General features: G+C 39.4%; 1 protein-coding gene across 3 annotated transcripts in view; it reads left to right on the forward strand.

Moving 5' to 3' along the window:
* nos1apa (nitric oxide synthase 1 (neuronal) adaptor protein a) overlaps positions 1–14,298 on the forward strand; it is a 216,954-nt gene that overhangs the window by 111,694 nt on the left and 90,962 nt on the right. For all 3 annotated transcript variants that reach the window (XM_023289231.3, XM_055016632.1, XM_055016633.1), the window contains exon 5: positions 3,568–3,676. In XM_023289231.3, coding sequence (XP_023144999.2) covers positions 3,568–3,676 — 109 coding nt within the window. The remainder of the gene's footprint in view (positions 1–3,567; positions 3,677–14,298) is intronic.

A 14,298-nucleotide genomic window follows, 5' to 3' on the forward strand; every position in this document is an offset into this window, starting at 1 on the left:
CTCTGAAACACTTCAAATGTATATTGTCTTTTAGAAACCCCAATCGAAATAATCCTGGAGGTAATTTGATCTCACGGTCTTTCTGCTGGCACAATAAAAAGCCATATGGGGCTATTTTGCAGGACTAGAAAGGTCTGACAGTATAACGTGTTCTGGTAACAGTATCATGATGAAACATTTCTTGAATGTTTGTGAAAAGTGGTTGCAGTCCAAAATGTTTTGTGGTCAATTTTCTCCAGTTTAATTTTTGCTCCTGACAATTAAAGAATGACTAAATGTTTTTATGGGTAGGTTTAGAAAACTTGAAGTTGTAGTCTGTGGTTCAGAAATATTGTTGATATTTAACTAGTTAGCATATTTGTCGTTAGCATGTACCATATTTACCATTCTTCTCACTCTCTCTGCTCCTTTCTCCACAAATTGCATATTCCTCTTTTAAAGCACATGATTAACAGTAGAAAGACCATTTGAGTTAAAACATTACATAGTCCTAGGATGCATATTCCTGAAGCCTCTTCTGCAAAACAGGATTTGGAGTAGGTGAGTTAAATTCAAGTGTAACTTTGAGTTTTCAGGACTACGATGATGATGCACCTCTTACCAGGGCATGTCGCCATGGTGAAGCTGCACAGTAGCTTGATGGTTAGTACTTTTGTATTGCAGCGAGAAAGTCCCCGGTTCGTGTCCCGGCTTTCCCGGGATCTTCCTGCATGGAGTTTGCATGTTCTCCTTGTGCATGCGTGAGTTTTCCAGCTTCCTCCCACAGTCCAAAAACATGCTGAGGTTAATTGATGATTCTAAATTGTCCATAGGTGTGAATGTGAGTGTGATTGTTTGTCTCTGTATCCCTGTGATAGACTGATGACCTGTCCAGGGTGTCCCCTACCTTAGCCCTAAATCAGCTGGGATAGACTCCAGCGACCCAAATGAGGATTAAGCGGTATATAGATAATGGATGGATGGATGGATGTCACCACAGTAACATATGTTGCACATGTAACATTGAGATAAGAGATCAGCAACACCTACTGTTCAGTTAGTTCCTGTGGAAAATGGCACCACCATTTAAACCTTCATATATGTTGACCTTTCAAGATTAACAGTAAGCCTACTTACAGGTTTGAATGATGTTCCTTCCTTCCATGACCGCTCCTTTTTTTTGTCAAGTTATTTTTTGGGGGCTTTTTAGTCTACATTATAGTTTTGAAACTAGAGAGGGACAGGAAACGTGGGGAGAAGAGTGGGGGAAGGGCAATCAGTCAATGGTCATGGGTTGAACTATAACCCATGACGCTGCGTTAGGGACTATAGCCCCTGTTTATGGATCACCCGCTTAACCAGTTGAGCTGTCTAGATGTCCTTTCTGTGACCGTTTAACACTGCTAGGACTGCAGCTGAAAGAATAATTCTACAACTGCCTTACACACCATCAGAAAAGGTGACATCTAAGCAACACATTAAATATACACACATACACAGTAATTATAATCATATGTACTTGTTCTTTAATGATGAGACAGTGTTAAGCTGTTGATGAGTATATTAGCTTGTGCATTACCAAAGTCAGCATTGTTTTTGCCAGGTTTCCTTCCTCCTTTTGGTGCAGCCACAGTGTTACTTTTGGCCTGTATTATTACTCCACCAAGGAACGAGGCGGATTAATGTGACTATCGGAGTACGTTTGTCTGTCCGTCTGTTCGCAACATTACTCAAAAACAGATTAACGGATTTGGATGCATTTTTCAGGGAAGGTCAGAAATGATGCAAGGACCAAGTGATTAGATTTATGCAGTGATGCGGCTTATAGTCTGGATCCACGGATTTGTTAAAGATTTCTGTATCATTGCGAGATAGCAACATGGCATCACTGTAACTATGACAACAAGTGAACACTACATCAGCTGCCTGCTGACGATCACATGATTGCTATCCTACTACAAATCCACCGCTGCGGACTTATCAGGACTTATCCGTCAAAAATGATACAAGGAACAATTGATTCAATTGTGAGGGTGTTTCAGAGTCCATCAATTCCCGCCACCCATTACATATTTAGGTCACGTGATTCGGTATCCGTACAAAACGTACACATGCATAACACATGCCTGTGTTCAGTGGAAGGTAGTTTTTTATGAGAGAGTTCATCCGTCAGAAATGATACGACCGAGCAGCCTTATTGGAGTACTGCCCTCTCTGAGTGCTTTTCTTGTTATTTTTTCATTCCTTTGATTGGTCTGGGATTGCAGTCTGTTCTTGTGAGAAATAAATACTGTGTGCAGCTCGACTTGTCCACATAAAGATGGTCATTAATACATTCAGAAACTTGTTTAGTTTTCCCAGTTGATAATCAGCTTTCCATGGCTACTTGGCATGTCTGTGGTTGTTAGAATTAATGAAGCCAGATATCAAAATGATATTCTTGGTATGTTGAGCTTGCTTTATTGCCCCACACTAGGTCTCGGTGAAAGTGATATGCTATGAGCAAATACATCATGCTGTTGCCTGCTCTGAAACAATGCAAAAACAGTAAAAGCAACCCATAGAGCAATTTTGTTGCTAATAAAATGTAATATAATCTAATGTAATATTGTTGTGTGTCACTAAACGTGATAAAAGACAGTGTGGAATTGTCCCATACCCCGCTGCAGGTTTCATGAGCTGTAGGATGAATCACTTTAAACATGAAGATTTTGTGGGAAAAAATGTTGTTGTCTTACAGCAGATTCTTGAAAAAATAAAACCAACACTACAGTACAGCTCTGAGGGTCTGTGTTCTTCCTGAATATGGCAGTTTGCAGCTTTTAGCTTTCGCTGTTGTCACCATATGTCATCTGCAATGCTTTATCTCTCCAGCAGTGTTCTTCTGTCGTCATCAGTTAGACCCAGTGTAGACCTTAACTCATGCAGTCTTCTCCCTCTTGCAGGTTATTGTTTATTATCTCTTTAGCTCTGCCTTTTGCTCCCACAACTTGTTTGTTCCTATTTATGTGCTCTGCAGGATCTTGTGTATCTCCCCACTGTTGGTTGCATACAATGTCCCCCTACCAGCAGACTATTTTTGTCTCAAACTTCGTCTCCCGGCCTGCAGCCTCTTTCACACAGGATATTTTTTTCTTATAATAGTATTAGCTCTTCTGTCTCTGGAACATATCACCGTTGTTATCTAAAACTTTATTTTTACTTGGAATTAAATTTTAACTGACTTTCAGTGTGTGTCACTGAGTTTTCTGTCCCAACATGTTACAGAAATAATGCAGATGTCTATGAGGTTGCTTTTTCTTCCCAGTTTATTAAAATAGCACTTTCCCACTAATCTAATCACAGCTTTCTCAGCCTCTTTTTTTCAACTCGAGAGCTACAATTTGATCTCCTGCCTTTGGATTAAAACAAACATAAAATTGTGCTTATTTTTGTCACATTGCAACCCCAGAGAAACAGGCTCAGTGCCTATTTTGCATCTTAAGATACATTCAGAAATGCTGCCAGGCTTTGTTGTGGTTTTGCTTCATATTCAGGTTTTCCTTTTTCTTTTGTTAAAGTTCTGACCTATTTTTTTTTCTCTTTTAGGATATTTTATGTGTCTCATGACTCCCAAGATCTGAAGATCTTCAGCTACATTGCCAGAGATGGACAGAGCAACGTCTTTCGCTGTAATGTCTTCAAGTCCAAAAAGAAGGTGAGACAGAAGAAGGCCAGTTTTAAATTTTCACCCTTTAACAAGCAATACAGCTTAAGAGTTACACACATACAGAGTCTGGATAAAGGCCAACAGCTGCAGCATTCTTCAGTTATCATTACAGAAATTTGGTTTGAACCTGTGACTGATTGGTTTTAAGTAGCGTTATACAGCGTTCTAACATTGTACCTTAAGTTTGCTCTGTTTCCAGTGAGATGCTCTGTTTATAATAAATAACAAACTTTATTAGCATTGTCAACAAGGACCAGCTTTGCTGCAGATTTTGGAGATTGTCTTCCAACATAAAATTATGTTTGGAGACATTTTAGCCCTGAGTGAGATAAATGAAAGAGGAAAGCATCCCTCCCTTATTAACACCTTACTGCCCTTGAGAAAGGTGTTTCACACCAGCCTGCTAACATTTAGTTGCTTAGTAACCAACAGATCAGACTGTAATTGTTCCTGATGTGAGAGTTGATTTCAGTTTCTCTCTGCTGGTTAAAAAATCTGAAAAAGGTTATGTGTTTTATGATACATTTATGACATGAAGCAAATGGGCCTCAAGCAAGAATCACTTGTACAAACAAATTTATTCCTTTTTTTGTTGTTGTTAATTTTTGGCCTTTATTGTAGTACACTTTGGAGAGAGAGACAGGAAGCGTTAGGAGAAGAGTAGGGGAATGACATGCAGTAAGTGGATGGGCCTCGAACCCATGACCGCCGTGTCAGGGACTATAGCCCCTGTTTATGGGTCCCTGGCTCAACCTATTGAGCTACAGGGGCACCCAGTTAATCTAACTGTTTTGAGTTTACTAATATTTCCACTGACTCTTGTTATATGGAAGTGTTTAAGGTGTACATGGTGCTAATGATCACTAGGGCTGTGGTGAACCAAGGAAAATCTTGACTGACTGAAATCTTACCTACTCTTCAACCAGTTAGTTTAGGGTGGAAAAAAGCATGCTATCTCTAGATGAGCTAAATGTTTCACAGCACACTGTCTGCCAGCCTTGTTAGCCTAACTGAATTGCAAATAAACATGCACAGCTAGTTTTTGCAGCACAATAATCTGTTTGAACCATGATATTTTGTACTGAAATGATAACAGAATCAGAACAGACCAGTGTGCACCTGCTTATATTCATATGATTTCTGAAAATAGAACTATATCAACTGGTGATCCTAGCACAAGAACTGCAGAGGACAATAACAAACACAAGTTATCCTCCTGTTTTTAGATGATCTGCAGTGTTGCTTGTTGGGTTTCGATATGCAGCTGCTATTTGCAGAGTTGACACTCAACTCGTAGCCATGTTCTTAACAAAATGCAGCTACACCAATGATTTCTGAAACAGGGTGTCAGTGACTTTGAACCGGACTTTGAAATTTGTTAGTAAATATTAAATTTGTGAGACCCAGCAGTCACCCATTATTAGGTGGGGTGAATTCAAAGGTGTGAAAAGTCTGTTTCTCTGAGGTTAATCCTGGAGGGATCATGATGTAGCTCTGACTGCAGAACACTCACCTCCTCATTAGCAGTATTCATCAGGCGAAAATGGGCAATTTAGAACAAATTTCTTCAGAGAGATTCTGTTGAACCTGACTTTGAGCACATGTATGACCAAGCATTGCAGAATGAAGAAATGGAGTTGTAGGATGAGAATATGAAGAGGTTGTTGCATGAGGTCTGTTATCTTGTTGAAATTGTGATTTACATATATTACTCTTCTATTCATCAAGAATGTATTGAATAGACAATTAAAGGAGAACCTTCTGATTTACTAGCTTTATTTTTCATAGTGTAAACTGGTATTCAGTTTTGCGAAGCTGAGTGAGAGTTGCACTAAATCTTGTATGAAAGATTTTGTGTTTGTTTGAGCTTTTGTTTTTATTTCTTATTTAATATTGTTAGTGACAGAATTTGTGTTTACACATAACCAGCTCATCAAACTTTGATGCTGTATGGCACGATGGAAGAAGTCTGACACTAAGTGTGTCATTTCCAGTGTCCTCACAGTCTGGCAGTCGTGTGCCGCTGAAAACAATTCCTCCTCCTCTCTTAAATCAAGTCACTGCCTTGACAACCACCAATAAAGAAACACGCCAATAAAGAGACACACGGCTGTCGAGCAGCAGTAATTCCTTCCTGCACTGTGGGCTTGTCAGTGTTGAGGAACAACTTCGAGGGCCTTTTGGGGTGGATTTGTTGCTGCAGAGAAGAGCCGCGAAGACACAAAATCAAAACAGCGTCCAGCAGTGTGACATAGTTAGAAAATGTGCTCCCAGTTTTCCACTTTAGCTGCCAATTCGCAGGACTTGATGGTTAAGTCCAGGGGTTAGCTGGGTGAAGCACACACTGCCTCATTATCTCTTACAGACAGACCGACATTGACACATGGGCGCACACACGTACACACACGTACACACACACACACACACATGCACAAATTCAGTTCAGAAGACAGAATGGAAAGTGACGCATACCAGAATTCTCTGGGGCAACGAGGGCCCTGAGGCCATTAAACTGGAAACTTGTCTGTGTGTGTCTGTGTGTGTGTGTGTGTGTGTGTGTGTGTGTGTGTGTGTGTGTGTGTGTGTGTGTGTGTGTGTGTGTGTTTGTGTCTGTGTGTCTCTGTGTGTGTGTGTGTGTGTGTGTGTGTGTGTGTGTGTGTGTGTGTGTGTGTGTGTGTTTGTGTCTCTGTGTCTCTGTGTGTGTGTGTGTGTGTGTGTGTGTGTGTGTGTGTGTGTGTGTGTGTGTGTGTGTGTCTCTGTGTGTGTGTGTGTGTGTGTGTGTGTGTGTGTGTGTGTGTGTTTGTGTGTGTGTGTGTGTCTGTGTGTGTGTGTGTCTGTGTCTGTGTGCAAGGACACCTGTAATGGTTATTAAAATATAATTGTGGTTGAGAAACTATAGGCAAGAAAACTTTTAACGGAGAACATCATTGTGTTTTAGAGCTATAATTAATCTATTAGTGTCTATGCCTGAATTATATTGATGGACATTTATTCATTTTTCAGAGTTGTTAAAAATGCAGTTTACTAAAGCTAAAGCCAGCATGTAAGCACCAGCTGTGGTAACAAACTGTGGAGAGTTTATAAGACGATACACTACTAAAAGATTCCTTCAGGTGTTGGCATTTTTTGTTGTGAATGACAGATGGAGAGCATCCTGCACTCTGGAAACGCATGTAATGGTACTGCAAAATACAATCAGCAATGTAAAAATAAAATTTATTTGATTTATATATGATGGATCTTTTTGCATTGGCACATTGGCATTTGGCTTCTTGTGACTGTAAACCCTTTTTCTTTTTTTCTAAATAGATAGTATGAATTGATTTGAATGTACCTGAATTCATTCATTTTGTGGCCATTTGGGACCAGCGGAACAAGCCGGAAACTCAACACTGACATATTACCTCCAGAACATCTTTGTGAAAGGAAAAAACAAAGACACTAGAATGCTTACTAGAGCTAAAGGGAACTGCGTAACTGAGTAATATATTTTCTGTCTCTCTGTTGTTATAAGTGAGACCTTTCAGATTACACTTAATCATTTGATCATTTTAAATATAAAAACATTCATGAGTGTAGCTTTAAATCTGACAATATAGATGCTGAAAATAACTTTAAATGAGCAAATAAACACTAGGTTCAAACAATATCATGTGGATTTTGTTGTATGTGGCTTTAAATATTATTGTAAGTCTGATGACATAATAATATAATTCTTTGCTTCTTTATGCTAGCACCGCATAAACACATTTAGGTGAAGTATGACTTCATCCTCTGAGTTCAAAATACAGTCTGTATAATGATAGATGGAGGTTTGTAAGTGTGTCAGTTTACCTACAATACTGGGTTTACTGTGTGTATGCAGCAAACTGTCTATAAATTGAGAGTTTAGTTAACTTGCACTTATGCTATCAATATATATATATAAATGTCAATAGTACCGACGATATTATTTATACATCAGACTGCAGGAGATAGAGATGAGGGAGAGGCAATAGAAGAACTATAAAATCACACAATAAAAGAGGGAAAGAAGAAGATTGAGCAAGACAAAAAGAGAATAAAACACTCTGGCATAATGCAAAAAGAATGAGGGTGTACATATCAGACATGCAATAAAAATGTCATCCAAAGCGGTGTGTGGTTTTGTGTGAGTGTGTTTTGACGTGTAGAAGGTTGCAAGTAGAAGATTAAGCAGACTTTATTCTCCCCTTAACTACCAGCAATGAAAAAATGGCTTGGCTTTAAATCACCATGACATAAAAAGGCTTTAGTGGTCTATCAGTTCTAACACTTACTCAGGCTGTGTGACTCTCTCCCATTCTGACTTATGCGCTCTCATTCAGCCCCACATCTTCTCCCAATTGACAGTTTAAAGGGAGCTAATGAATGACCTGGCCTCTATTATGTGGAGTTGAAGTGCGGGTGATAGAGCAAGAGGTGTTCATCAGAATACTGAATGCTGCAGCAGTGAAGAGGTCACTGCATGCGTGCAATTGTGTATTCCCCTCTGAAATGATTGTATTTAAGTGCAATTTCCGCGATTGAAAAAGACATTTTTTGTTTAGAACAGAGTCAAAGGGTCAGTTCAGACAGAAAAAAGGAGTCAGGGCAGAGACAAGTTTCTCAGTCTAGAGGTTCGGACTTTAAATTAGTTGTAGAGCCTAACTACAGGCTGAGCCATTAGTAGCTCAGCTGCAATGAACAGTTACGTGAAAAAAATGTATGGACTGTTTTTTTAGAAATTGTCTGGACTGTGTTTAAACAGAGCAGAGACAAGGTATTTTTCATTCATATGATTTATGGCATTATAACTTTGCTATACTGTAAATGAGACATTTATGAGTTGTCTCTACTTCTAGCCATGGTTGTGTTGTTTATGTTGAGGTGCAGGACTTTATATTGCAGCAAAAAATAAATAAATGAGCCCACAGTGAGTTAAAATGTAACAGAAGCAAAAACAATGTCCAGAAACTGCTTGGGGTTTAGAGGGTTAAACTTAAATGAAGCATATGTTAATGTGGAGCTTGGAAAACTTGTTGCTGCAGATTACTTTGCTTACATTGCCTTTCGTCAGCTTAGATTAGTTTTTAATTACTTTAAAGGGAATCATAACCTCTGCATAATCCACAGAAGTATTTCATAATACCTATATTATCCTTAGAAATAGCGTATAAGACCACACTCAAAATCACATATTCTGAAAAGGCTTTAATTGCTGGGTTCAAGGCAGAGGTATAAGCATTTAAGCCAGTCAATTATGGCCCAAAGAAAAAAAACAAACATCCTTGCACACTGAGGTATATTAAATTCTACCTTCTTCTTCCTCTCTCTCAAAATTATTCCTGCTTTTGCAGTCACTGTGTTGGTTTTTCAGTCAATCAGTTAGTCTGAGAGTTTTAGTCTGAGACGTCCAGAAGATGAAACGTCTCCATGATGTCTTCCTTAATTTCAGCCTCAGTTTGGATTCTCAGTTTTAAACTAGTGCTAAACATAGCAAAGCCATCTCAGCAGTAGACTCCAGTCTGCTGGTACCATTACGCCCTCTGTCCAATCAAAGACCATTTGCAGATTAAAATTTTGCCACCGTCCACTTCAGAGTAGTCTCCTATGCAGTGATGCAGAGCTCCCTGTGCTGCTGTCAAACTTGGAACGTTCTCTGGATGTCCCTTTATGTAAGCATGTCAAGAACCATTTGCATTGGGCACTTAATCTCCTAAACTGTATTAAAATGGGAATCTTTCAGCTTGAATTTCATTTTGGAGAAGAGGAAGAAACCACAGAAAGCCAAATCTGATGTCGGGCTGCCATAGTTCAGGTCATTTGCACCGATTGTTCTCCCTCAGATACCTCTGGACATTACACTAGTACTTTGTCCTGACAGTCAGACTCAGTGGAGACTAATTCACGGTGCACCACCCCATGAATGTCAAGAAACCAACCAGCATACTACTGATGTGCTCCTGATCCAATGTACCTCCTTCACTCTGTGAGACTGCGGCTCTTCCACTATGAAAACTGCTGTTTCATCCCTGGATTGGACACCAGCGATGATCCTCCACCTGAAGGTTGGATCACTCCGGCTGCTGACTGATGTTTGCTCTCTCTCAGGCCTAGCACAACATTAAGGAAGGTGCTAGAAGAAGACACTGGTTTGGAAGGCAAAAAACGTTTGACTGCAATGCTGGACAGAATGAGCTGGATGAAGAACTTAATTCATGTCACCGATTCCGTCGGATGTAATTGACTGACTGATTTGCTCTCTGCTCCAGTTTGAGGTGCATCACAAAGTCACAAATGCACACCTATCAGGGCTCAGAAAAACTCATGTAACACAGGTCATATCTGTACCAGAGAGGCAGTAACACATTAACAAGCCAAATGGTAAGATGCTCACGAGGATAATAAAAGATGATGCGTCGCGGGTTAGTTATGGTCTTTTAAACATGATGATGGAGCATCCCACCACTGCTGCTAAATGGACACCTTGCAGCTGGCAGCTGTGCTTTTTTATGTTGTTTTTGTTGTAATTATACTGGTAAGCCACATAATTCCTTAGGGAAGTTATGCAAATGCATTTAACACCTACTCGAGTAAAACATTAAAAATGCAAAAAGATGGTTAGTGGATTAAAAAAAAGTTTTCTGTCTTAATTTGCTTATTTACATACCTAATGGTTTTGATTAGAAAATGTGCTTCTTTTCCTCAGCTGCTTGTTGAGATGGAGAGAGAACTGTGGTTGATGTGTCAGGTTTTAATTGAGTTCTCTGTCCATGAAAAGACACCCTCCAACTCTACAGTGTCATTCAGTGTCAGCTAATGGCTTCAACTTGTTCTGCCGTGGACACAGATGACAAATTATATCTTGTGCCTTCAAGGATTATAGCAAAGCCCAAATAATGAATGCTCCTTCTTTTGTGAAATCGTATTTTGCTAATATACAGTTACATTGAAAAGTACTGAGTGAGCTACAGAAATATAACCTGTTTCAAGTAGTATATAATAAACTAAACAAGATGTGTGTTGGATATGTATTTTTACGTAGGCAGTGTTTAAATGTAGTCAACCTGTGTGAAGCTGAAGATTTCAGCCCTAGAGCCGTGGATCAATGCTCTCCTCTCTGACATTATGAGTGCTGATAAAAAATGACATAAGGCTATTTCCAGACATATCAATGATAAGGACTCACTTTGTTCCCGACACAGCTTGGTTAAGATAATTGGATATAACAGCCTCTCAGCACTTTTTATTGAATATCCATATCTCAGTGAAATGATCCTTCTGTCTTAAGCTTTTTGTGTCTTACTCTCTCAGTCTAATTCATTTCTACCTCCCTGTCAAAACTTGTGATTTTGCAGCACAGGCAGGACAAAAACACAGCCAAAAATGTCAGTGCAAACATAGTGTCTGTGTGTCGTGTGCTTGTTTCACATTGCTTCTTTCATGACGCTACATATCAGTGGTGTGGTGTGATGTATCGATCAAGAGATGTCAGTGCTGAGATGTAAACACAACCAGAAGTCAATACGCTGCCCGGTGTTATTGTCAGTGTGTACTTCTCATGAAACAAGTTTCTTTCCAGCACACTTGCAGCTGTGTTTAATACACTCCCTCTCGTCTGTAGCTCCAGTGTTTCTGTTATGTGCCGTGGCTCTGTTTACAACAACCACTTGTAAGCTGTGTAGTCATGAAACTTGATGAGTTAACCCTCAGTTGGTTGGTTGAATGCCAATAACTGAAGCACCCAAATGCACCATAAGTTTTTGTCTTTGGGTACTGTATTTTCTCCAAAAAAAAAAAAAAAGGCACTGGACTGGCACTTGATATTAGCAAACACTAAATATTAAATGATTCTGATTGGAATCAAAAAATGCAGGATTTTAATGTTACAGTAATTTTTAAAGAAGCAGAATCAAAAATCATTAAATACTGAAATCAAAAAGCAGAATCAGTATTGTTAAATTACCAACCATATTCAATCCAAACAGCAATAGACCATGCCATGAGTTACCTGTTTCTCCTGTGCAGCATAGTCTGCACAGTGATATTTAATTTCACTTCTTATTTTGAGTCCCTAGTTCTTCTAACCAGCATGTCTGGGGACTGTGGGAGGAAATAGAGAAATAGGAGTTATAACCATGGAGTTGGAGTGTGTGGATGTGCGTGTTCATGTGATGTAACCTGCCTTGTGCATCGCCTGGAAAGCAAGCTAATGGTTCAGAAGAGTCACTGAGGCATCATGAATTAATTCCTTCACACTCGACTTCCTTCATGTTGTCACACACAAAAGCTATCAAATGCATTCTCCAGACATTGAGTAGTTCTTTTTTTCGGTTTGATTATAATCTCCTGCAGCTCCTTCACACAGACTTGCTCTGCCCAGTGTTGTTCATTCTTGTTCTTCCACTAATTTCCTCGAGGGAATTGAAATATATGATGAACATCAGGTCAGGCTGTGCCTCCATCCTTAAGAGTTTTTAGCTGGTGATCAAGGAGTGTCTGATGCAACTCTCTAAAGGAAACTCCATAAGTTGAATGAGGCAAGGCAGTTAATAAATTAGTCCTCTTTTCCAAACTTTATGTGCCTCTTGCACCCTGAGTGATGGACACATCATTTATGGAAGCATGAGGTAAACATATAAGCACAACAAAACCGAGGAGATGCATGAACCAGCTCATCAACAGAGGTGAGGGACATAAGAAAGGCTCAATCAGGGGTAATTTCCCCTCTCTGTCCGCCTTGTTTTGTCCTAGATTGTATTATATTCCATTTCGTCCTTTATTTTTACTTGTGCCAAGACTTCCAAACGGACAGCAAAAGCATCACTGAACCTCAATGGATAATCTGACGAGCCCCAATCCTATAGCCGCTGAGAAAAGTATACTGTGCTGCTGGGAATCAGCTCACTTGCAGCTTGACATATAGAGAAGGGCAGAGATACTGACAATGTACATTTATTCAGTCGACCTGGCAGAGACAAAAAGTAATGGGGAGAGGGCTAGAGAGAGAAAGAGAGCTGTAAAGAAATGGTGACAGATGTCCAGCATCAGAACTGTCAAATAAAATTTGACAGGAACTATTGCACATCTTTGCAGCAGGATATAGAGGCTCTACTTCTGAGTGACAAATCTCTTACTGCTTCTGTCAACCACCAAAATTGGAGATCAACTGGAGAATTGGCTTAGGGCAAATAATGTTTATATATTGAACAGTGTCTTTGTGAAAAGTGAGTTGACTGGAAGAGACTAGTGTGTTGGGAATGACTGTCCGTTTTACCAATTTATACATGACACTGAAGACACAAAAGATATACTTGTATTCAAAGGGCTTAATGAGAACGGCTGCCAACACATTTTTCTCATTAGAAACAGGGTTCTCTGTGTATCTTCCAGCATGAAGCTATAACAAAATGGCCTATACTGTTTAACTGTTGAAGATTGTTGAGACTTTGAATGTCATGGTTGTAGCTTTACTGCCTTAAAATGTACCTTATTCACTTCAAACAGAAATGCAAAGAAAGAAACTATGCTCACAATTAAGCACGCCACCCCATCACGTTTGACAAGAAGCAGAAAATTTGGGGTTTATTATTGACTTTGATGTAGTTATTTGCTTCCAGATTTGTACAAGGTATTTTATGGATGGATGCAAAGCTTGCGTTTCTCCCAAAGATACACAAAACTTGTGCATACGTTTGTTACAGTTAGGCCTAACTACTGTATTACTTGACTCTCTTAAAACAAGAATTTTAACTGGAGAAAAGAACTGAGCTCACATCACATCACTACTGTTGTCAACCCATTCACTGGCTTCAAAGGCTGAGGATAGAGTTCTAAGTTCCCAGTAGTATATGCTCAAACTAGAACTTGAGTCTTTGGTTTATATGCTCCAAAGATTTGCCCCTGACCTCTGTAGTACCCTCAGATTCACAGACTCTCAGTTTAAGGCTGTGGTTTAGTTGCTTGCTGCAGATATGGGCCCAAAGTGCTGCCAAAAAATTCAATTTATCCACTTTTATTCCCACTTACCTCAACCCCCGCATATATTTTTAAAATGTTAAAATTCACCCATTTTTTAAAAACTTTCCTGCTTCTTCTTCTTCAGTGTATTAAGTCAATATTTTACATTTCATCTTCACATATTCTCATTATGAAGTTCACTAATTTTCCACCATTTTTTAGAGTTCCAATGTTTTCACTTTTGTATTCATTGGCAGCCAATTAGAAATTTTGTTGGTGGGATCAAGAATGGGGACATCATCTTCCTAACACAACAAAAAGATGGCCACCAGAGTGGTGACGAGCTTAAAGGAGTTTGACTTGACAGATGTCTTTTTTAGATAATTACAAATTTACATGTTGGAATAATGACTGTAGTTGAGTTGGACTTTTAATGAACAAACAAGAAACAGTCAGGTAGACATAAAGGCAGTAAAAGACTGAAAGTGTAAAGCGTTGCGTTTGTGTGTTATCCAGTCACTCTGTGTGTGAGTCAGTGGGGCTTTGGTGTGTTCACTGTGAACGCTAACACTGGAGTCGGCTCTCGTCCTTTGTATGACTGCTTTTGGAAACATCTTTAAAGAAGAACACAATAGTTTGCTACAATCTGA

This window comes from Amphiprion ocellaris, chromosome 2, assembly GCF_022539595.1.
Source record: "Amphiprion ocellaris isolate individual 3 ecotype Okinawa chromosome 2, ASM2253959v1, whole genome shotgun sequence".
NCBI lineage: Eukaryota > Metazoa > Chordata > Actinopteri > Pomacentridae > Amphiprion > Amphiprion ocellaris.